This window comes from Melanotaenia boesemani, chromosome 13 (genome assembly GCF_017639745.1).
Source record: "Melanotaenia boesemani isolate fMelBoe1 chromosome 13, fMelBoe1.pri, whole genome shotgun sequence".
Lineage (NCBI taxonomy): Eukaryota > Metazoa > Chordata > Actinopteri > Atheriniformes > Melanotaeniidae > Melanotaenia > Melanotaenia boesemani.
Window position 1 is genome coordinate 28,600,539 of NC_055694.1, and position 25,845 is coordinate 28,626,383.

The 25,845-nt window shown below is 38.6% G+C and overlaps 1 protein-coding gene across 1 annotated transcript; it reads left to right on the forward strand.

The window, feature by feature from the left end:
- The first annotated feature begins 344 nt into the window (after positions 1-344).
- sdcbp2 (syndecan binding protein (syntenin) 2) lies at positions 345-18,051 on the forward strand. The gene is made up of 9 exons (XM_042004812.1): positions 345-496; positions 5,675-5,726; positions 6,249-6,345; positions 8,795-8,895; positions 9,497-9,661; positions 11,060-11,235; positions 14,398-14,569; positions 15,141-15,232; positions 16,507-18,051. The coding sequence occupies exons 2-9, from the start codon at positions 5,676-5,678 to the stop codon at positions 16,559-16,561; spliced, it is 909 nt and encodes a 302-aa protein (XP_041860746.1). The 5' UTR covers positions 345-496; position 5,675; the 3' UTR covers positions 16,562-18,051.
- The last annotated feature ends 7,794 nt before the right edge of the window (positions 18,052-25,845 follow it).

The window sequence follows — 25,845 nt, forward strand, 5'->3', positions numbered from 1 at the left end:
ATCCCCTTCACAATCACTGGCCCTTGCTCAGCCTTTTTCACCAAGAACCCAACGTGGAGCTTTCTCCCTGAAAAATCACTTATCAAGTCCTTGAACTCCAGCTTTCTATTATATCCAGATATTCTATTATATAGTATCTCCAATGATGTAATGTCATTTGATTTATGGTAGACTTCAAACTCTGATCTCACCATTAAATACAGCAGCGCGTCTCTTATTGAATACGCCCATCCAGTCAATATGGCCATGAGTTTGCTTCCCATAAAAAAATTTAACAGTGAGCCACAGTTCATGAGACCGATACGAGGCGGGGCTTAAAGCATCTACACTATTGACGTGGTTAACATGAGCAGGAAACCAGCAGTGACATCACTTTCCAGAAGTCCCCTTCAGGTTTCAGCGACGGTGAGAACCACAGCCACGAAGACACAGAAAAATAAAGGAGTGATCTGCTTTGAGACGTTTTTGAGCTGATATCACCGCTCTGACTGTTCAGGTGAGACTACCTTCACCATATCATTCTGGCTAACATTTCTCAGTAATAACTCCTATCGGCTGGTTTCGTTTCCCTGAAAAGCTAACGTCGTTGCGGCTAGCTCTCTTCTATCCTGCTGTTTATGTCGGAACAAAGACGGTCTTCTTCGGGACTCGACTAGTTTTATTGTCATTTATATACCTTACACTGCGCCCGAAATTCAGTTACTTGCTAGCTTGCTCATGATTGTAAATTATTAAAATATTTTCTTAAGCCATCTAAAAGCTTGTCAATTTTTAATGATTGTGGAGTAACGTTAGCTTAAGTTGATTTGCAACATTTTGTGCCTCAACTTAGGTTTCAAATTACTGCTACGCAACAGCAGTTCCGCATTTAATTATACGTAGACAAAAATAATATGATTATTAAAGAATTAATGATAGCTGTGTTGCATTTATGCTAACACCCCATGTATTACTGTGAGCCTAATCCAGAGTTATTATAGCATTAATACGACAGCCAAGGATGTCAGTTTATGTAAAGGATACTGTTATCTGTCTGAGCTTCATAAGATGTAATGGGCTAGGTAATATTTTAATTTACGGGTAAAGTAGTGAGGGTCAGTTCTTTTGTCCGTTTCCAACTCCGTCCCTCCCTGTTTGTTTCCCAGCCATGTCAGTAGACCGGAAGATGCCTGAAAAGGGTCACATTCTTGGATGAAACCGATTTGTTCAGGTTTACTGAAGTTAGCTTTCCAGTTTTCCCAACTTTTGGTTTAAGGGCCACATTTTAGAGTGACTCGCAATAGATGGAAATAATTAAGTTAATTTGATATATTTAAAAAAAAGTTATACAGAAAAATATCTAATTGAGACTCAGAAACGGGAGCCCTATGTTTATAAGCACTACAGTAAACAAACAGAATCTACTTTGACAAAAACACATCATCATTTAATATATGGTTAGAATACCACAATTTGGTTGTACAACATTTAGCTGATTTTCAATGTAGTTCTTCCACCTCTAATAGACTATTTGAACGTTGTTATTCTGATGTTCTAATTTCCTCTGGGCCTGTTGAGTAGCAACAGTTCTCAGATAAGAAAGGCATTTATTCTGATCCATTAGTAAGAGATTTTCCCTTAAATTCCAAGTAACTTTGGTTGTTCATTTTGTTTGCACTGCAAATGCAGAAGGATCAGGTTATGTCATCACAAGAGTTGGCCAAACACTAATTTTTTCCAGGTTTATTTGAGTCCAGCCTGTAAGTCCAAATGAAAGAGGAATACAAAGCAAGCAAGCACATAGCTGAAAAGTAAACAGAAGGAGGTATTAAAATGCCCCTCTGTGTCCTCTAACACAATGATGCACTTGTCTGAGGAGTGAAAAAGAACAGAATAGAGTAGTGGCTGGAGTAGCTGGAAGAGTGAGGTGTCACAGTGATGTGATTGTGGCCAAGTAATTTGCTTATTTTAGGGGCTCAGTACTACTTGTATTATTGAGTGTCTTTGGAGTTTGATAACTAGCATTGGATTTATATAATTTCCTGTTTTTTATTATTGTCTCTGTATCAGATAATTGCCTGCTAATGTTTCATGACTGTGACTGTACCAAAGATTAGCGCATGTGACCAGGAGGAGTTTTGCTGCAGATATAAAATTGTGAAACAACTGACATTCATGTGCCTCACTGCTTTTCCTCTGTTTCGTCTGTCTTTTAAGCAGACCAAAGTTTCAGTTCCTCTGTGGTTTTATTAACTGGTATTGTGGAAAAAAATGACAAACACTTTTTTTTTATTATTAAGCAACCGTGGATGTCAAAATCATAAGGAGCACAGCTTATGAAAACCCCACTCCTTTAAAAACCTCACTGGTTTTAAAACTGTCAGCTAGTGTTTTATAATTTGAATAATACATTCTTTTTTCATTTCTGTATCTATACTTCATTTACAAGAATGGGTTAAGATAAAGGTTGAAAGGTCCTTAGAAGGTGAACCACCAGAGTTAAAGTTGGGATGGATTCGATCCAGTATCGGTATTAGGCTCTGATATCGACGTGATTTACAGATCGAGTGTTGATCTAAATTCCCCGATCCACCTCATCAATCCACAGAGGGAGCTTTTGTGGTTTTGTCGTTTACATTTTCATTAATTTAACTGACAAACGATTTAAATTCAAAGTGCATTAACAGATACAAAAGAAAACTGTATAGTATGCTTCTAATTGTAACAATATAAGCTTGAGGGAAAGGTGGTGCTCTAAACTGGTGGTGCAACGGATGAAGTTTATAATTGCCAATACAGAGTCCATGGTCTTGTTTAGCTCACCACTGAGTTTGACACTGAGAAGGCTTTGGAGGACGAGGCAATGTAGTGATCCCCTCTGCGGAGCCACGGCTGCCATCCGTCCCTGATTCCTGCCGACCATCGAGAAAGCATCATTCATTGCCAGCATGTTTACATGTGCCAAATCCAAGTTGTTCTCCTCAAAGAATGCAGCAGTTTTTGTAAACTGGTAGTCTGCCCCTCCAGGGGAATTAGTCCAAGCAGATTCTCGCAAAAACATTCTCCATCAAAAATTCGCACAAAGAGGCACAGTTGCGCAAAATCAATAAGGTGGATTTATACTCACGTGGCATCGACGTGCGGCCAGATGGTTATGGCGTAGCTGACGCTGGTGAGTGTGCTCTCGCACTCAACTGTAAGGGGTACGCGTCGTTTTGGTTTCTCCTTCTAATCTGAAGGTGGCAGCAGCAGTGGTATCGGCTAAACTCACCAGGTTGGAGTTCTTTTGATGGTTCACTTCAGTTTAGTAGGGATTTTCTGTTTTATGGCAACAATGGCGTCCAGTATGGTTCAGTGTCTTTATTAGCTTGTGGAAGAAAATGAAGAAATAATTTGATCAGCCTCTCATCAACTTGATCTACTGATAATTGTTATTAAAAGCGGTGGTTGCCACACAAATTCAGCGAGAAGATCCAAATATCCGGCAACACGTGATCCCTAACTGACCAATCACAAGGAGCATAAATCCGCCTTTATCCGTCGATTCATCCACAGCCAAAGATATCACTTCAGCCTTCCTCAGCTTCTCTAAAAGCATCGCGAAAACATTTGATGCAAGGGACACAACTCTCCTTATGTTACCACCTCTACTACTACTACTACTTCGGTTACTACCATCAATGGATGCCAGCATAGACTCCTTGACTGTCTTTGACTGTAAATAACTTTTTCTTTTTCCCCAATCTCCATGCCTCTCATAATGAGGCATGGATGGACGTTGCGTTTTCTTGATCCGTACAAGCCCAGAACACAAGCCGTCTTGGCTAACAACAAAATGTAAGCCTTAATATCTCCTGCCTCTGAGCGTCAGAGCCCGGTGGGAAAATAGCGTTAAGTTAGCATGCGTTGTGTTGAAATGCCTTTTCCGCCACAGCCCAGTCAAACATCCATCCATCCATTATCTATACTGCTTTGTCCATTAAGGGTCGCAGGGAAGTTGGAGCCTAACCCAGCATTTAGCAGGTGACAGACAGGTACACCCTGGACAGCTCACCAGTCCGTCGTAGTATAGGGGAAACACTGCAGATGAAAAACCACTTGGTCACTGTTGATCTGTGCTGTTAGTAATACGTTCTGTTTTGTTTTTTTTAAGTTGACTTTCATGGTGCTGTATTTATTGATATGTCCATTTTACATAATTTAAACCTCATAATCTGACAGCCAATAATAACAAAATAGTGTCTGGATGTTGACTGTGATGAAGAGGGGTTGACGTTCTATATCCATTTTTACAGTAAATGGATAAATAATAATAATTAAAAAACCGCCCTGCGATGGACTGGTGACCTGTCCAGGGTGAACCCTGCCACTCACCTGCTAATGCTGGGATAGGCTCCAGCTTACCGCGACCCGTAATGGAACAAGCGGTACAGAGAATGAATGAATGAACAAATAATTAAAAAAACACCAAGTGGAGCAAAAAAAAAAAAAAGAGAGAAAAATCTATTGAAGTTTTAAATGTTGATGGAAACACCACTAGATGCCGTTTTATTTGGAAATCAAGGAGATGAGAGCATTAGCGTACAGTATGTCAAAGTGTGTTTACAGTGGCAGAAAACACACTGTTTGCTACCTGTCATCGCTCTGCAATGTCTCAACCTGCCCTTTGTGTTGTTTTATAACAGTAAGCTGACTGTCGTCTCATTTCCTCATTCTTCTTCAGACTCCTGTTTGTTTATCTGCATGTTTGTGTTTTTTTTTATGGAAGCCTCAGGAGAGGCATGGATAAGTTATCATCATGACTGAATCCCAGAACCCGGAGTTATTACCCTAAGCTAATTTTTTTTTTCATGTTTTCCCTCCACCCATGTTTACTCATGGATTGGCCTCGCAGCAGACACGAGTACCTTAAATGAAAATGTAACATCGGGATGAAATGATGAACTAAAGCCATAATATAGCAGTAATGTCGCACCTCTTTTAGATCTGACATCAGTTTGTGACTACGTGTTTCTGGATTTCTGGAGCTTCTTGCTGAATGTGTGTGGTTACCGTGGAAGAGGAACTGCAACATGATGTCGTAACCCTACGCTCTCATGCTGGCCCTACCGTACGCAGACGCTGCACGAGTGTAAATAAGCTTAAGTCTTGCTGAGGTTGAAGGCCAAGGAATAAAAATGGGTTTGGAGGGAAGTTTTAAACTCGGGTCATTATTTGTAGGCTTGTAAATCATTCTGATCATTGACCTTTTACAAAAACTATGAGAAAATTTTCAAAAGAAACTAAACTGAAAGTTAAAACAAGTCATCAAGTTTACATAACTATTACATATGATTAAGGGCAATTAGTAGTTCCCACACGAGAAGCTGCAGAGTGTTTCTCCATCGTTGTTTAAAATGATCGGATATTTTATGTATACTTCATTTTAAGATTTAGCTCATCTAAAATGGCTTCCTTCCTCTGATATCCAGCACTGCCAGCTCTGTCAGACCTTGAGAATATTTGTCTCTTTTTGGCTTTTACAGTGTTTGGTTATGCTGATTAGTCACTCAGTCATGAAATCTCAGACACTCTCAGTATTTTGGTCAAAGTACGTATAAAATACTAGTTTAAGTGTAAAGGTAATGGGAGGAGTTGATTTGGTAGGTGTATCTGCTACATGCTCCCCAGTAACAACAGCTTGTTTTCTCCTCAGCATGTCTCTGTATCCATCACTAGAGGACCTCAAGGTTGACAAGGTCATTAAGGTAAGATGAATGCTCTGAAGTAAATGTATTTTAAGTGTTTAAAAAGAGATATTTAACCTGATAACTAATATTTAAGCACCCTATTTGCTTTTGGCATAATCACAAAAATAATTCGCTTTCTGATGGTTTTAGCTGAAAACAAGACATTTGCAGGAAGAAAATATGACACTATCTTTTCAAACAGAAATGTTAAAACTATAAATATAAAATATTTGGGCAATTTAGAATGCACAGATTATCAAAAAGTCTACTTTTTGTGGCCTTCATCTACACATCACATCATCAGATTTTTTATGGAGCTGAGAGTTTCTAATAGTCAAGATCTTCTATACTAGCCTCATAGATACTAAATGGTATCTCATTGTTTTGGACTAGTGGGACATCTTTTTAAAGAGTTATTCACCATTTTTTTTATGTGTCATTCTTTGCAGTTGTATTGTGTTAAATTGCATTTAATTCAGTATTCAGAAAAACCATAATAATTAACCTTCCAGTTGACTGGCGTGTGTGATTAATTTCTAGGCTCAGGCTCAGTTTGCCCAGACAGCCACCCCCATGCCAGCCATCACTGAAGGAACATACCAGCCTCAGCTTGCTACTGCAGGGATGCCAAGTTCCAGTAAGTCTCACCTTTATTGTTGCAAAAGATGTCTGGGACTCGGACTTGAGTTTCATCTAAGTCACATATACAGTGACTTGAGACTTGGCTCAGACTTTTGAGATTCATGAACTATCTTTATTGTTAATGTTTCTTTCCTGATGTCTGATCTTTTGATTGCTGGATATGATTCATTTCCTTAGATGCAACACTGACCTAACGTCACATAAACACAACTGCACACACAAACTATGGCAGCGCCTTTTTATTATAACTTTTGGATATAAAAACTTCACACAAGGGACTGATTTAAAATAAAACAAACAAAAAAAAAGCAGACATCAAATGCAATGTCAGCAATATAAAAATGCAGGATGCTGGATCCACCACATCCACACTACTTCCACCTTAAAACACACCTAGAGAGGTCAGTCACTGTCATATGAAAGCTTACCGTTAGCATCTGTTCTAGCAAAAAGCTTAGTGCCACAGTGGCGTAAACATTTGTAACTTTGTTACTAATTTTGTACTAAAATAAAATTAGATTGGAATTTACTAAACGTGTTCAAAAGATAAATTAAACATTTACTAAAGACAGTGAGTTGTTCACACAAACTGCTGCATTTACCCGCGCCCACCTGGATAACGTTAAGCTGAGACCAGTCAGACCTTTTGTAAACAATGCTGTTTTACTGAGTCTGTTGATCGGATAAATAAGTTTCAGCTGTTGCTGCTTTATTAATGCTAGCAAAATTTATTGTTGTTTTTTTTACATAAAAAAGTTTCTTGTTCATATTTTTTGTATTCGTGTCATATTAAGTCATTTAAATCTATGAGCTGTTCATAGTATAGTTACAATAACATTAACAATAATTATAATAGCTTTTTGGCCGTCATCTCTACATCTAGAAATAAAAGCTGTAGACGACAGTATTAGTTTAGCTAAGTTTACACACAACTCTGTGGGTCAGATGGATTTTGGTTCACCTTAAAAACCTGTTAGTTGTTTTATATGCTAGGAGTATATTTACTAATCAGAGTAAGTGTTTAGCTAATGATCAGTGCTGTTACAAAATGCTGTTTAAGTAAGGATTTTGAATTCCTTTAATATTACAATACAGTGTTTAATCAAACCACATGGCAGATTACTCATTACGACTAAAACTGACTTGACTTGTGAACATCTCTGATTTGTTGCAGCTGTTAAACTATTTTATGTTTTGGCCTTAAAGGTTATTCACCCAGAGTGACCTCGTTTTCTGTTTTTTTTAGGGGGTCTGTGGTTTTAATCCTGTGGTATTCCTTAATAAGTAACAGTATAATTTTAAGGGGAATAGAAAGCTTGTTAATGAGAGGATTGGTATGAGAGCAGAAATGTAGGGGGCATTTGTAAGATGATGAAATAAATTGGCACCTTGCACTTTATACAACATATTCTTCTCCATGTCTCCTTTTTGTCATTGGGATTTTTGTTCTGTACTTTTATGAGTTTCTTATTTTGTGTGAAAGGGAAACTTGAATTAAGCCTTGCAAGGTGTGCATGAAAGAATGTTAATGCAGAGGACCCGTTCAGATTAGAAACTGCAGGATTTCTGCTTATTGTCATTCAGTAACCATATCCCATTCTTCCACTCATTCGGTTTTCCTTCTCTCTATTTGGATGCAGAGTCCTGTGAGCTTTCAGTTTTTTTGTTTAGACCTCAGCAGAGCTTGCTGAGTCACCATGACAACTGGCTCTGGAAGTTGTGTGTTTGTGTGTGTGTGGGGGTGGGGGTTAAGGAGAGATAAGTTAGCTAGAGAGGAAACAAGGATCGTTACATAGAAGAGACAAACTGAAGAAACCAGTTGTGCACATATACTAAGAGCCTCACTAAGTCACATGAGAGTAGGATCACGTTACCGGGAAAGAGGACGTACCAAAAAAAAAATTCAATCTCCAGGTTTTATGAATGATAATTGAATTTATTTCATTTGAATCGATTCAGATCAATAAATCAATTGTTTTTTTTAATCCAGAACTAATTACCTTTAAAACATGCAGGGCAGTGGGTCCTGAGGACCTGGACTGAGAAACACAACATGGCAAACATTTTAGTAATGGATTAAAATGGCTTGCCTTCTTAACAAGGTAATGCCTGCTGGTGCCAGGAAAGTTTTACAGTACTGCATCACAGACTGCTCATTACCCAGTCTCCCAGTGAACGCCTTAATGTTGCTAAAGCCTTGAGCTTGTTGTTGTGGACTGATTGAATAAAATATGAAGTGCTGGGAAAAATCAGATCTGCTGAGAAGGTCACAGAGGTGTGGATGTTATATCAGTGTTTGTACACCTGTGAGTAAAGGGTGGAGGCTAGATACTATAACCTGTGTGGTTTAACAGAAGTAGTAAAAGGTATAAGAACGGGTTTGGCAAAGTGTATCACCATCTGCTTTTATGTAAACTGATTTTATCCTATCTTCATTCTCACAGGTTTGTATCCTAATCTGGAGGAGCTTGGAGATTACATGGGGCTGGCCCTTAACAGTGAAGAAGTTCAGAGGAACTTGGCCCTCATGCCTGTGGCTGACAATGTAAGGGTCTGCTTGTGTATCATGTGTATTACTAATATCCTCATCTTATGTGTACATTTATATTTTTAGATTTTGTTGTATGAAACAAAAGAGATGAAGAATAATCAGGTCACATTTGATAAGAAATATGTTTTTAATTATTCCTCTCACTTAAGTGTGCCATGTGAGCACCATGGCACTGTGTTATTGAAGATCCACACTACTGAGTGACTCACTGCAGGGCTGAAGCAGTGTGTGTGGGAGAGTGTGAGCTTTTCACTCCCCTCATGTAGCATGTCTGTGTATGTGCGAATCCTCCTCCACGTCAGTTTGTCAGCTGGCATTTCATCTTGTGTTTTCTTTGTTGATACCCTCACCCTCTACTTTGTCTTTTTTTCATACTACAATGCAAAGCTTATTGAAGATAAAGTTTTAATAAGCTTTCCTGACTGCATTCACTTAGAGGCAGAGATTAAATTGAATCCTTCCACATAAATAGCTCATTTTGATTGAGCATTCTGTTTAATTTCGAGCTGAATTTTAATGTAACGTTCCTCTCTTCCTCTCTCTTATCCGTTTGCTTTCTTATCTTCTTTACTGCTCCCCTCTTTCACCACTGCAGCAAGTTGCTGTGCCCTCCAGCTCAGGTGTTGGAGGGATGGTACGCCCCGTGACGGGGGCCGACGTTGGCATCAGGAGGGCAGAGATCCGCCCTGGGCTTCGAGAAATCATCCTATGTAAGGACCAGGACGCGAAGGTTGGACTCCGGCTCAGGGCCATCGACAATGTGAGTTAGCATTACAAACTTTGTGACAAGCACATGTGCTCACATTAATTACTTACTACAGACTGTCTCCTCTCAAGACCATTACCAGACTAAAGAAATGAACCCACACGTCTTCCACTTTCGATTGTAGCCAGACCACATTGATGATCTGTAATGTCTCATTCAGTCTCCTTGAGATATTCTAAAAATGTTTTTTTTTTAACTTTAAAACTGAAGCTTATTTGATGAAAGCACTGTCCTGATATATTTAGTCAATTCCTGTTTCGCCAGTTCTGACTTTGCTGATTTATTTATAGGTAAATTCCTACGCAAACACTGTAAGAGCTACAAGTGCAGCACTGTTGAGATCAGCTAGTGAAAGTCAGGTGTTAAACTGGTTTTTAGGTATAAATACACTGGACAGAGGACTGCGTGTTAAGCTAACAAAGAATGCAGTGTTAAGTATTTCACAATATTTTATTTTATTCTAAGACTCAAAAATAACACGTTAAAGGTGGTAACTAATTTATGTTATTAATTGAGTTAATATTTTTAACCAGTACATCTGGGATTTTTCTGTTATGACGACGGGGTAAGGAGGCGTCTGGTGGTAAGATGAAACCAGATTAGTCAGCTGGCTCTATGGATGCATATGAGAATAAAACAAACAGTGATGGAGCAACCCATGGGCTTCGCCCCCATGGTGGATGAGGGTGATTTAACACCCACACTTTTCCGGGTGAGAGGGTTCAACACCCACACTTACCCTGCATTAAAACAAACAAACAAAAAAATAAATAACAAAATAACTTGTCCTGCTATTTGCACAAATGTTTCTGCTCTAGTGGCTCTCTGATCCTCTCCATATCAGTGCAGCAGCTTCCTCCCTCTGCTCTTTTGTTGTTCTGGGAATCATGATGGCTTTAAATATTCAAAGCTTTTGGGACCCCTGTGCTCTTTAGGGAACCCCCTTGGGGGGTCCTGGACCCAAGGTTGGGAACCACTGGTTTAGAAGATAAGGAGGGAACTAGCAGTTCATGGTTCACACCGGTACATATTTTCCCCAAAGTGTTGTTTTTGGCAGCACTCTTCTCAAACATAGTAGCTGACAGGTGGTAGACAGGATTTATACGTCACCTATGCAGGGGCGATGGCGGGGGGGACAAGCAGGGGAACTGAACAGGAAAAGGGGGCACAGATGAAACCTTTTTTAGGTCTAGATTTTATGAAATATTGAACTGATTATTACAACTAAATGATAATCTAATGTAAAAAAGTTCAAACATAAACTAACAAAATCTTTCCTTGTTTCTTATGGACATTTTTTTATTTTGCCTCCATAACTACCTCTCTCCTTCTTGTCTCACCTCCTCCTTTCCCTTCTCTGACTTAGTGTTTTTTCTGTGTCCTGTCTCTCAGGGAGTGTTCGTCCAGCTTGTGCAGGCTAATTCCCCTGCTGCCCTGGGCGGGCTGCGCTTCGGGGACCAGGTTCTTCAGATCAACGGGCAGAACTGTGCCGGATGGAGCGTAGACAAGGCCCACAAGGCTCTTAAGGCTGCGGCTGAAACCCGCATTGAGATGGTGGTCAGAGACAGGTGAGCATTTAATATGATGGGGCGTAAAATTATAGCAGCATTAGATCTGGTAATTTCCTGACAGTGTTATGCTTTAGATGGACATTCAGTTAGGGGTGCATATGCTAGGCTCGGTTCAGTTGGGGAGTTCACGCTGCATTACAAATCGGACCTTTTAAACAATATGTTCCACTCCCTGCTAGAAGTGGCGTTCCATCAAAAAATTACTGAAGAAGACGAAACACACAATGAAGTTAATGCAGGACAACTTAAAGCGAAATAAGTAGCATTGACACCTAGTGTTTCAAATCAGAACTGCAGTCGAAAGAGAAAAACACGGAGAGCGTTCCTCCCCCCTCCCCCTCGAAGAGGTTCGTGTAGGTTGCCGGTTTGTGAGAGGACGGTTCTTTTATACAGTCTATGAAGGACGGAGAACATAGCGCCAGCAAACATCATGATGACGAGCGAAGATGATTCACACACACAGTAAGTTGCCATGTTTTGCAAAGATAGCGCTAATTTACGTTAGCATAAAAAACAGTGTAAACAAACCTACATTAATCAACAAATGCTGTGCAGTGGCAGTTTTCCCTTAGTCTCACTTAATAAATTAATTTGATAGTAATTTCATAAGTTTATAAGGACAAACACAGTATTCATTCGGCCCAAACATCATTACATTTGTTGTTGTAAACCAGGGGTGCCCAAGTCCGGTCCTCAAGATCTACCATCCTGCAACTTTTAGATGCAACCCTTCTCCAACACACCTGAATCAAATGACTGGCTCGTTACCAGGCCTCTGCAGCGCTGAATGACATGCAGATGACTTCTGATTCAAGTGTGTTGGAGAAGGGTTGCATCTAAAAGTTGCAGGATGGTAGATCTCGAGGACCGAACTTGGGCACCCCTGTTGTAAACTAATAGGCCACCAATTTACTCCACTAATACATCCATACAGTCACAAAAATTAATTTAATGAGTGCCGAGAAATAAATTAGACTAAAATCTTTGTAAATCAAGATAAACTTTTCGGTTAATTTAAGCAAAATTCCGGTGCTTACCTGTCGAGGAGAAACTTTGCCAGCTCAGACTTCTCCACCTTTCAAAAGATTCTCCAATACTGAACCTCGTTTAATTCTGTGTTTGGCCGTTTGCTTTTTTTATCAGGATGCTGAGGCTTTTTAGGTTTTTCTGAAACTATTTCTGGTCCGCTTCTTTTACTAGCTTCCATACCTGCACGCTGCTGCTCTTTTGCCAACATAAAATACCAAACGCTGCCTTGTTGTTGTTAGGCAACCGTGGGGAGTCGCATATGATTGGTTAAGGAACCAGGAAGTTGGAAAGAGCAACATGATGCACCCAAGTTATTCTGGCATGGAACTCTTATTTTGAAGGAGAAAAACTTGACAAAGACATTGTTGATGTAGGAGACAGATTGTTTATAGGGAATATTCTTTTTATCCCTCGCAGCAAATGAGAACATTTTAAATAATTTTTTAGGAAAAATCCTAATTATTCAGCCTTTAATTTTCTACCATATAAGAGAAAACACGGAGCCGAATCAGATTCTAGTGGCCTTAAGCTGAATGTATTTTTTTTTCAGAACTTCGACTGAGTTGCCCACATCTGACCGCGAGCCATTTCTCCCATCCTATCATCCCACGTGCGCTTATATTTTGGTTGCGTTTACCTACAGTACTGTGCGCATTTGTAGGGGGACCGAGTCTGCTCCTTTGTTTCAAATCAGAGTTAGTTTGCAATACATTCACATACCCCAAACGAAGCGGACTTTGTGAGTAAACGCACCAGGATTCATGAATGCCCACTTAACGAAGACAGTGGGAACAACTCTGTATAACGCCTTAAATCAGTCTTAAATTTGGAGAATAAAAACTTTCCTCTGGAGGCAAGACGCTGGAACTCACTGGGTGCCGGCCAAATTAGAGGAAGCAGTCTGTATCTGCTGTTGGGTATGCAGCAATGCTGGCAAAAGCAACAGCAAACAGAGGGCGAGTGTCTCATACCCAAGCTGAGAGCCGGTTCCTCTGCAGAGGATCCTGAAAGCTGAAGGCTGCCTCCTGCTGTGGACTTTAGAGATTCTTGGAACAAGTTGTAGGCCAGCATTCAGGGAACAAAGAGCACTTTCAGGATGATCAGAGTGAAATAAAATATTTAAACTATTGTAAATTATATTGTAAATTTAATAGGAAAGCAGTGAAGAGAGGGCAAAACAGCAGAAATGTGGTTTCTTTTATCAGTATCGTTCAACACTCTGGCAGCAGTGTTTTGGATCACTACCTTTTGTCTACTGATTGTGGGTTTTGCACCATTTTATATTTTTCAGCATTACAGAGGGAGAGAAAATGCATGGCAGCGTTTCCTTAATATCCAGCTGAACTGGCACGACATGATGCTTTTTTGTAAGAAATGTTCACTTTGAAGACTGTTAAAGTTTTTATCCACCCAAAACTCCCACCGTGTAAACGAGAGGCCAGAATGCATTAAAATCTTTACATTTTACTGTCCCAGCATCATGGTGTAAACAGCTGTGTTCCACTGAACACAGAAGCATCGTGGAGTGGCCGGTCGCAGCAACTCTAGTCAATCAAGTGCTTTCACACGGCACGCCGGGCAGGGCATTAGCGCCAAATAAACGTTCTATTTTTGCTGTTTACCACTTGGAAACCGCGTTAGTCTAAAGAGCGGACCGTTCAGGCAGGAAACCAGTCGATGAAAAGCAAAGTGGATCTGGTTGATTTTAAAAATAAAACACTGTGTGTAGACTTTGGATCGTGTTCTACTTTGAAACATCAACATTACGTCATAACTGGCGGCACGGGCACAAAGCCGCCAGGTGAGAGAGGGTCTCACATGATACTAGACACCATGAATGACAAGATGTTTATCTTGGAGGTGGAAAATTTTGTAGGACACCACACATCAGAGTCCAGCCGCGGCAGAGGCGCTCTGCTGAGACGCTCCTAGTGTGATGGTGCTGGTGCCGGTGTGATGGTGCCGGTGTGATGGTGCTGGGCGGAAAGCTCGGCATTGCCGCCCCACAGCGATTCCACTTTCGGTGGGATAGAGGAGTTAGTCGGAAAATTTTCTGACGAAACATCAAAGCAAAATTTAACCTTTGTGAATCTTTTTTTTGTGTGTGTGTGTGTTCTCTTTTTTCTCAAGGCCATTTCAAAGAACTGTCACCATGCACAAAGACAGCTCAGGACACGTGGGTTTCATCTACAAGTCTGGCAAAATCACATCCCTGGTTAAAGATGGCTCTGCTGCCCGTAACGGCCTGCTGACTGAACATTACATCTGCGAAATCAATGGACAGAATGTTATCGGACTCAAGGTCAGACACACACTTTTCTGAAGATCAGTCATATTTGTGCAAAGTTGTGTAAGAAGTGTGTTTTCCATTATTTCTGATATAAAATGAAGTGCGCTGACAATGCATTGTGTCCATTCAGGGATTAAAATTAGAAATAGATACAGACACACTAAATGAGCTTATTTCATATTTGTTGTATTATTAAATTTCTAAGCCTGCATCAGGATGGTTGCTCCAATGACAGAAGGAAACGCTAAAACGTGCAGCATGTTTAAGTAAGTGCAGCTCTCTGCACCCCTGAAGGCTGTGAAGCTCTTAGTACACGTCAGCTTAGTGAAGCTTTTATGTGGCTGCTGAAAGTCAGGTCTGAGTCTATCAACACTCCAAGGTTACGAACTTGGTCAGTATGTGTGTGTCTATATATATATATATATATATATATATATCTATATGTCATAAAGGGTTTTTCCCCCCCAGAGCGCTCATTTCTTACCAACCCTTTAAAAATAATATAACTAAAATAACTGAACAATCAAATTAGAACAATCAAAAAGTCAATGTGTCTTAACATTTCTTTGTGTAAAATTTCCAGGATTCTCAGATCAAGGACATTCTGAACACCTCTCCATCCACCATGACCATCACCATTATGCCCAAGTTCGTCTATGAACACATGATTAAGAGGTAGGACCTGATCCGAGTCTTCAAACGTTATCACCACTGCTTTCCTGTAAGTTAGTAACAAACAGGAAGTTTAACAACGTGGAACCGTTCTCATGTCAGATTTAGTGGCTGCTTTAAATGTGTGAATGTGTTTGACACCAGCATAGATTCAGCAGTGATGCAGAAAACACCTTTTTTTTAATAATTATTAAACTGTATCTAAAACTTAGTTTTGTATTTTATTGCTATGTAATGTGTGACAAAACATTGCACCATATTTCATGATTTAATCCGTTTTGCTAATGAATTGTTTTTTTAAGATTGGAAAAAGTGACAATTTACACTATAACTGTACGCTGAATAGGTTAAAAACAAAAATTTGCCAGATTATTTGTGCAACTGAATGCAGTTAATAACAAGTTTCTTTAAATTCTTTGGCATTTTCATTTAAACAGAAAAAGACATTTTCAACTTTTTTTTTAATGTTGAAACAGCAACACGACATTTTGATGATGAGTAATTGTGAAATAAAACGATAAATAGCTAAAGATAATTTAAAATTCACCGATTCTTACAAAAGAAATCAAATTGCAAAGTGTTTTGTAATTACACATTTTGAATTGAAATATTATAGAAGACTTGCATATTGACAAAATAATTATTAAATAAAGTGATTTGTAAATGTATTTTCAAATGCTATTTATAAAAGGAGAAATAAATCAAACCAACACCGCACATGCTAAAGTAAGCTGCCAGGACAAATAACCTAAATAATTTGCTTTATTCATCACCTGGTAAACTGACCTTTAAGTTTTCATTTATACTCTCCAAAATTGATTTAAACCCACATTTGATTGGTTGGTGTGTGTTAATGAGGACTGTGGTGGTAATGTAATAAATACTGACAGTATAAGAAACCAGTGACTTAAAATGAACATTTTGTTTCTACAAATTGCAGAAATGTAAAGCATCAAAAACTAAGATGACTTCAGAAGGGCAAACTGACTCAGTTGTATTCTTTACTGCTGAAATTGAGTACATTAGTAAGCAGAAGCCACCGTGTATTTTACGAGTGCACCTGCATGACTGGACATCAGTCTCCAGCGTCTAAACTAATTTAGTCTAATCCCAGTTTGGACCCACTGTCGGCCTTTACCGTTCTAACAGCTACAGCTTGGCATGTTTGTACCACCAGCTGCAGCGAGCTACATCTATTAAAGTTGAAAGAATTCATCCCAAAGAAGTTTTTTTTTTCCAGGATTCAGTTAACTGACAGACGTGTGCTTATTTTTCAGGATGTCCACCGGTCTTCTGCGGTCTGCCATGGACCACTCTGTCCCTGAGGTGTGAAGACCTGACGGAGAGCTGAAAACTGTCAGGATGTCTACAGAACTCATTTTCTTTTATTCCTTCTTCTAATCTTTATCTCTCTCTTTCTGTCTGTCTGTCATCATACAAAAAACACCTCATGTATCACAGTCATCTTATGCACCTCTTCTCAGTTTTAACATATTAAGCCTTTTTTTCCTTCCTTTAAAATATTCTTTAGCTTTACTTTTCCCATGTCTTCGCATTAGCGTTGTCTATATGTTAATCTTGTAGACTGATATGTAGTTTGTATGTTTTTCTCCTTTTTTTATTCAGTATCAAGGACAGTAAAAATTTGTATTTGAAAAAGAGAAAAGGAAAAAACATCATGAGTCCAGAGCTTCCTCCTCAGAGGATGAGTCAGTGATGGTTCATCCTATTCAAAATGCTGTAAAAGCTGACTGGCAGCCATCAGAGCCCTGTCCCTGCACATGTCCTTTGTAAATAATCTGAGCTGAAATATCACCTGGAGTCTCGTATAAAAACGTTTGTCCTAGATCCAATGTGGAGTCATTATTACCTTACCAGTAGGAGTGATTTAACGAATGAGCTGTTTTTAGTTTAAACCATATGCAGGTAAGAATTAGTTTACTTTGGCATTGTTAGTTTTTACTTTTTAGATTCTAACATTCAGCTTAGTCGCATTTTAGCAGTTTTCCACCTCTTCCAAGAGATGGCGACATCGCAACACATTTCCAGCTTCTGATGTGGTGAGATTGCTGGTACCAGTAACAAAATGTGCTCATTCCAGGGTGCAGTGTTGGGAAATGGGTGGCAGCAGATGTTTATTCCTCACGCAGCTGGAACTGTCCACAAACGCTTAAAGAGTTGTGAGGTGGTGAAAGGGAGACTAATCCGAGCACGCTATGTGATTGGCCAAATGGTAGTTGAAAACATGTAATGGTCTCTGTTTTATGATCGTGTGTTGAAGAAATTGTTAGTATTTGTTTGGAAGGGTCTGCGCTGAGCAGACCCACTAAGTGCACTTTCCATGAGCCCATGCGGTCATCCTTCCTGTTTCCATTTCAACAATGTGGTTTTTTTTGTTTTTGTTTTGTTATTGCGTTTGTGGTGCCTCGTTAAGAAGAGAACTAGTGATAACAAACTTGTACATTAAAAAGAAAAAAAAAACCGAATTAAATTTGATGCTGAAAACCAACTGTTCACATTGATTTTGGTTCCACATCCCTGGGCTAAAGAGTAAACCTGCTGTCCTTCCCGCTGTATTCCTTCCTTGACAGATCAACACAGCGAGGGTGAGCAGAAGCTCACAGTTGTGAATTTCTACTTGTTATATAAACTGTCTTCTTTAATGCTGTTCATGTTCAGATGCATGTACTTTAACTCTCATTGTATGCAATCTGATAAATATTGCTATCATTCTGTATAAAAAAAATCCAGAAAAATCTAAGTTTATATACGAATGTAACCAAGATAATATTGTAAAACAAATAAAGTCTCTGTTCACATAAGCTGTATTTTCCAACACATTATTTTAACAGTAGGGATGCACAGTTACCACACTTTCAACTACTTTTATGACAACTGATAAATCCCATTACAATTCACTGGTAAGCAGCGTTGACGACCGTGTCAAATGTGAAGCTGAGTGGTTCATACTGCGGCCATCCTCTAAATGTAAGGCTTGAAAACTGTCAGAAACTATAAATAAGTAGAATAAAGTGGTTTTTGGTGGATTTGGTGACAAAAAAAAAAAAATGCCCATGCCCTAAATCCGCTTCTTTCGCAGAGATGCTGTCAAATTTAGATTTTTAAAATGGAACCAGAGATAACTTTGTTTCTGGTCACCTATTGATAAAAAATGCTAAATGTGAAGCTTGAAAACTATTAGAAACTTCATCATTAAGGATGATAAAGTGGTTTTTGGTGGATTCAGTTCACCACTGTAACTTGCACATCCAGAATCAGCTTTTCTCACAGAGAAAATGTCAAATTTGGATTTTTAATATGACATGAATAATAACTGCTAATTATGTGTTGATCATTAGAGATTCTAATCTGTGGAATTAATGTGTCCTGTATTTTTATCCTGTGATACCAGTAAAACTAATTCAAACTCATAAATATCAGCCTTCATGAATTCAGGATCAAAATGATGACTGACTTCTTGCACCATCATAATAAAAATGACTTCCTGTGAGGTTTCATTCCTTCACCATGAAACAGGAAGTGACTCTAACTCTGGACTCTGTTGACCGAACGGCGTTAAATTTGTCATTACAGTTCCAACCTGAACATGTTGGTATATGAAAACCGACTATAGCGCCACCTAGTGCTGCTGAGATCACCAAACTGAACATGGTTCACTCCAGTTCCACGCTGAACACATCTGGATGTCCAGATGTTGTCAACGCCATAGCCCTGTCCCCTGGAAACAGGAAGTCCCTTCTCCATCATAGAGGAAGTGCGTCTAACTTGGAACTCAGGTGACCAAACGCCATGAGATTTGCCAGTTTTGATCAGAGTCCCAATTTGAACATGTTTCTACATGAAAAACGACTACAGCACCACCTAGTGGCCACCTTAGTTTCTCCAACCTGAGCATGTTTCATTCATTCATCCTCTGTACAGCTTAGCCCATTACGAGTTGCGGGGAAGCTGGAGCCTATCCCAGCATTTTAGCAGGTCACCAGCCCATTGCAGAGCCAACACAGAATGAGACAAACAACCATTCACACACACACTCAGTCCTAGGGAGAATTTAGAGTCACCAGTTAACCTAACATGCATGTCTTTGGACAGTGGGAGGAAGTTGGAGTACCTGAAGATCCACGCCACCGTGCAGCCCCCCTGAGCATGTTTATTCATGAAAAATTACTATAGCACCACCTTGTGACCACTTGGGATTTTCACGTTATTGAATTCAGGGCCACGTTTGGATCAATTTCGGGCCATCTCCCTTGCACTCGTTGGTACCCTTTGCCACTGCAGCGGCTGTGGCTGCACGGCTGACGCAGCTTTAGTATAAACGTAGCAAATAAAATGGCTGGAGACAAAAATACAAACATGAAGACAGAAATGTTTCCTCCATGCTATTTAATATAGGATAGAATTTATTTTCTCTCATACAATGGTTGGAAATGTAGCGAGTGATGTGTTTTACTTTACACACTTCTATTGCCATTAAAATAGTTATTTTAAATGATGTATATATATCAGCTTTATTTCTATACAAGGCATTGTCTGCAGCAGTAGGATTCTAACCTCTGTATACGACATTATTACATCGGGAACGACAGTCAGACAGGGAACAAAGCATCAAATAATACACATTCAATTACACCACCGAAACAAAAAAAGAAAAAGCCAAACGCTCCCACCTCTCTTTTTTATTATATAATTCCATCATATTGAAGTGTATACCCCCACCCCTGGTCACTGTTATGGTTTGAGTTTTAGAATATGAGTTTAAATAATTGCAAATTAGACAATTTTGCATAACCAGCAGTGGTGCCTTAGACATAATCACCAGCTCACTATAGAAGCAGGAGGCCACTCCTCCTGCTTCATGTTCATGGTCTTTAAAGTTGGGAGATTTCTCTGTTCAAAGCTTTTAAGGAAGTTTGACTCAGGATTAATTACTGGCCATTTTGAAATAGTCACTCTTTTCCTTTTTAACCTCTCTGAACAGGAAAGTAAGTCACAAGCAGCAAGCAGCTAACACAATGTCCTTTAGGTGTTTTGGTAGTTGGATTGGATAATTTCTTTGATGAAGTGGTAAGTAGTAGAGGAGCCAACTGAAGGCATCTTTTAGAGGTGATATATTTACAGGCGCTCATCATAAAATTAGAATATCATGAAAAAGTTTATTTATTTCAGTAATTCCATTCAAAAAGTGAAACTTGTGTTATGTAGACATTCATTCCTCACAGACTGACATATTTCAAATGTTTATTTCTTTTAATTTCGATGATTATAACTGACAACTAAAAACCACAAATTCAATATCCCGGAAAATTAGAATATTGTGGAAAGGAATATTAGAATATTACTTCAGACTGATAGGCAAGGCAAGGCAGTTTATTTGTATAGCACATTTCATGTACAGGACAATTCAAAGTGCTTTACATAAAACAAAGACATTACAGATATTTAGAATAGTAAAAGGCATCAACACATAATCAACACATAATCACAAAATACAAAAAAAGGATTTCTAGAAATGTTGGCCAACTGAAAAGTATGAACATGAAAAGTGTGAGCATGTACAGCACTCAGTACTTAGTTGGAGCTCCTTTTGCCTGAATTACTGCAGCAATGTGGCGTGGCATGGAGTCCATCAGTCTGTGGCACTGCTCAGGTCTCATGAGAGCCCAGGTTGCTCTGATAGTGGCCTTCAGCTCATTGCATTGTTGGGTCTGGCGTATCACATCTTCCTTTTCACAATACTCCATAGATTTTCTACAGGGTTAAGGTCAGGCCTGTTTGCTGGCCAATTAAGAACAGGGATACCATGGTCCTTTAACCAGGTACTTGTAGCTTTGGCACTGTGTGCAGGTACCAAGTCCTGTTTGAAAATGAAATCTGCATTTCCATAAAGTTGGTCAGCGTCAGGAAGCATGAAGTGCTCTAAGACTTCCTGGTAGACGGCTGTGTCGACCGTGGACCTAAGAAAACACAGTGGACCAACACCAGCAGATGATATGGCACCCAAACAATCACTGACTGTGGAAACTTTACACTCGACCTCAAGCAACATGGATTCTGTGCCTCTCCTCTCTTCCTCCAGACTCTGAGACCTTGATTTCCAAAGGACATGCAACATTTCCTTTCATCAGACAACATAACTTTGGACACTCAGCAGCAGTCCAGTCCGATTTGTCTTTAGTCCAGGCAAGATGCTTCTGACTCTGTCTCTTGTTCAAACATTGCTTGACACAAGGAATGCGACAGCTGAGACCCACGTCTTGCATCCATCTACCAGGAAGTCTTAGAGCACTTCAGGCTTCCTGCCGCTGACCAACTTTATGGAAATGCAGATTTAATTTTCAAACAAGACTTGGTACCTGCACACAGTGCCAAAGCTACAAGTACCTGGTTAAAGGACCATGGTATCCCTGTTCTTAATTGGCCAGCAAACGGGCCTGACCTTAACCCCGTAGAAAATCTATGGAGTATTGTGAAAAGGAAGATGTGATACACCAGACCCAACAATGCATCAGAGCTGAAGGCCACTATCAGAGCAACCTGGGCTCTCATGAGACCTGAGCAGTGCCACAGACTGATGGACTTCATGCCACGCCACATTGCTGGCCAGCATTTCTAGAAATCCTTTTTTTGTATGGGTCTGAAGTAATATTCTAATATTCTTTTCCACAATATTCTAATTTTCTGGGATATTGAATTTGTGGTTTTCATTAGTTGTCAGTTATATTCATCAAAATTAAAAGAAATAAACATTTGAAATATGTCGGTCTGTGAGGAATGAATGTCTACATAACACAAGTTTCACTTTTTGAATGGAATTACTAAAGTATATCCTAACTGCAATGGGAAATCTGGGGAAACTGGGGAACACTTTAAGACAAAACCTGCCACAGAAGCAAAAATTGCTTGTGAGCATTTTTGTTTCAACAACTTTTGAGACTTCAATATTTTACAATTTATCCATTTCTTCAATAACAGCACGACAGTGCTCTCCAGTGTTCTGGTTTTGTTAAAAAGAAATCACAACCGTTTGAACTCTGACTGATAGATGCAGATCTTGGGAATCACTGAAAGCAGGGAAGTTGTGGAGCAGTGCAACCGAATCAAAAGGGTGTTTGTACATAATTGGATTTTTAAAATATCAAATATCTGATTATGCAAAATTATTTTATTTACATCTGTTCCTAAACATATTCTGCATAAACATTTTGAAGTGGCTATTAAGAAGGACTGAAGAATATGAGCAGGTGACCATCAAAACATATTGTAATGATAAAAGAAAAAAACAAAGAGGAGCAGTTATATATTTCAGCACAAATGCAGAAAAAGTGTGAGACTCTTTTTCTTAATGTTGCAGTAATAAAGAATAAAGAAATCTTTGATCAAGTCCTGTACTGTGAGGACTGTGAGGACGAGGTATGATCAAACTTTTACAGATGAGACTAGAGCATCTTGGGACTGAAACGTCCAACAAGAGAAATTCAAAACATAGAGAATACAGACTAAAATGTACCGGCCACTCTAAAAATTTGTTATAAAAGGCCAGCATACTTCAAACATTTGGAAGAAAAAGACATGAAGCTACCAAACATTGAGTCCTCTATCAGTGCAACAATTTCTTGATTCTTTTAACAGAACAATTTGTGTGTCAACATTATGAAATGATCAGTTGTTGCTGTAAGAAAAAGAAAAGACAACCTGTGAGTACAAAATGTGTAATAATTGCTCAGTAATCTTGTTCGCGCGTTTATTTTGTATAATTTGTGCACAAATGATGGAAACTTATAAATAATCATGCAAGATAGTTTCTATAATAAACACGACAATTATGAGCTTCATGGATTAACAAACTGTAAAATGATAGAATGTGGAAACAAGATGACGTGAACTTTTTTTAGTATGTTTATATTTCTGCATAAATTTGACCAAAAGTAGAAGATTTTTACTGAAGTGCCAAAAGCAGATAGGGAGAGTCAAATGAAATAAGACCAACTTATACTTGGCATAATTTGTTTAGTAAGAAAAATGTTCCTATATTACATTTCGATGTGGCAAAAGTAGGTCTGCACGAACCTGCTGCTACTAAATGTTGCTGATGATACACTCTGAGCATCAGCTTAGAGGGATTTAAACCATTTCCATAGGATAGTGTTCACCTTTTGGCTAATCCAGAACATTAACTTTTTCTTTAGTCTAATGGTTTGTCTGTTTGAAAGTGCAAAAAAAATGTTCAAGAAAAATACAGCAAGAAAATGACTGTAAATCATAGACATCTTGGACCAAAAAATCTGAATTAAACCAAAATCTAAATTTAATTTAATCAACAAAGCTAAGCTGCCCTCATCCAGCAGCAAAACAGACCCCAATCATCATACAGCCACTGCTGTGTTTCACAGAAAATGTTCTCATGCTAGAAAGCAGTTGTATCTTTCTCCAAATTTAACATTTCTAATTGCAGACAGACAGTATTTGGTCTCATCTCTACAAAAACAGCTCTGTCAACTACCTTCTGGTTTATTCATGTGATCTTTAGCAAACTGCAGACATGCAGCAGTGTACTTGTTCTTGGAGAGAACTTCTTCTTGCTGCATGGCCGTGCACACCGTTGTTGTTTAGTGTTTTTCTCATGTTGTTATAGACATTGGGAGCAAGGTTCTAGGCTCCTTTGTGACCTTGCCAGTTATCATATACTGAACCTGAATTTCCTCCATTTGTACACAATCTCTAACTGTACAGTTCGTAATATTAATAAGTGCCACAACTTTTTCACATACTATATTTCACTTTAACAGACACACAGTGATGCTTTGTTTTTAATCTCATATGGCATTTTTATTTATTTAACTTTGTAGCTTTTCTATAAAAGTATTTATTAAATAATATTCTGTCATTTATTTAATTAAAACATAGCTGCATCATTTTCTTTAATCTGTTTATCACTGAAGCCAACATGGTAATTGCAATGCATGTGTATATGTGAAATGTCTAATGAAGTGGCATATTTGACTGACTCCATATTTCAGCCTCTCATACCTTACTTAACTGTCAAATGGATGGCTAATCCTTGATGTTTACATACTTTCATACTTACAATATAGGATCACTTTATTTAATAAACAACAAAGTATAATATTTGTTTGTCTCTTATTTATTTAATAGTGTGTATTTGCTCATGGTGACATTTAAGGTCATATATATGCAGAAATACTGACAATTTAACTGTAATGTGCACTTTCAACTATTTGATCAAGATAACTTATATATGTAATAAAAACAAGACATTGCCCTTGGCAAATGAAACAAAGAAAGTGAACAAGACACGTCATATTATAGTACACTCACGTTATGGAAGTTTGATCACATGCGCAAGGAGAAACAATCTGTCAGGACTTCAGAGGCTTTGTAAATCAATAACGGTTTGATGTTTCAGTTAGAACAAGTCTTCACAATTTGAGCCTTGATAAGAATTACATGATCAGACGCCAACATACATGTCCACATAATGGTTATAAAGTGTAAAACTAGTGCATAGAGGTAAATTAATGGGGTTATAATGACTGCTGCTACTCAAAACATGCCCAAACCTCTTTTTACAGCTTCAAAATCCACTATATGTAATCTCTTTTACTTTGCCTTATCACCTTATGTTTGTCAAATTAACCTGACATTTAGCTTCTTACTGTTATTAAACACAAACTGTACTGATACAGTAACAATCATTTATATGACTTTCATCATTAGACATTTTTTTCTGAAGTACATTAATATTGAGAGAAGGAGGCATCCTCTCACATTCCAATACCCTCAAAGGTTTATGGCTTATTTTAAAACAGGACATTGTTTTAGTCTCCTCATCCACTTTCCATTTCATAGTCAGGTAACAGGAGCACAACCAGTGCACAATACATTAAAATAAAAGTGATGTGGAGGAAAGTTTAGAGGTGACAAACAACAAACAGTGCTGTCTCAAAGGCATTCTTTCAGTCTTGTCATGGATATCCATAATAAAAACCAAGTATGATTGTCGCTGACATCTGACAATAACACAATTTAACCACAGAGCAGAAACACTACTCATTCTCTACCAGTAGACTTTAAGAAATAATCATGAATTTTGGAGAGTTTTTACAGTGTGGCCTGCAGATGGAGATGGTGGTAAAATGTAAGAGTTCACATATGCAGTTTTTTTCAAAGAATTACAACATTCATAGAAATAATGACATTGTTATGGTATGTTTAAGGGTTTACCTGAAACATTTGCTTAATTTTTGCTTTAAACATTATTTAAACCAGTTCAAATGTAGCTGACACTGAATTGCAACAGAACAACAAAGCAGAACTCTGTGAACAAACAACACTTTGGATGCACATACCATCTCATCTTCAAGTACTTAAAAATTCATAAAGTGAACAATAGTGCAAAATATGTCAAATGATAAGAAGTTGTGTATTTAACAACAAAGAGCATTTTGGTTGATGTCAGAAAATTCTTCGGATGGTTGGATCCATGTTAAGAGTCAGAAGTCTGAAAAATGTAGATTTTAGTTTTTTGCTTCATGACAGACAATAACATGAAACTATGGACACCCAGGCAGAGG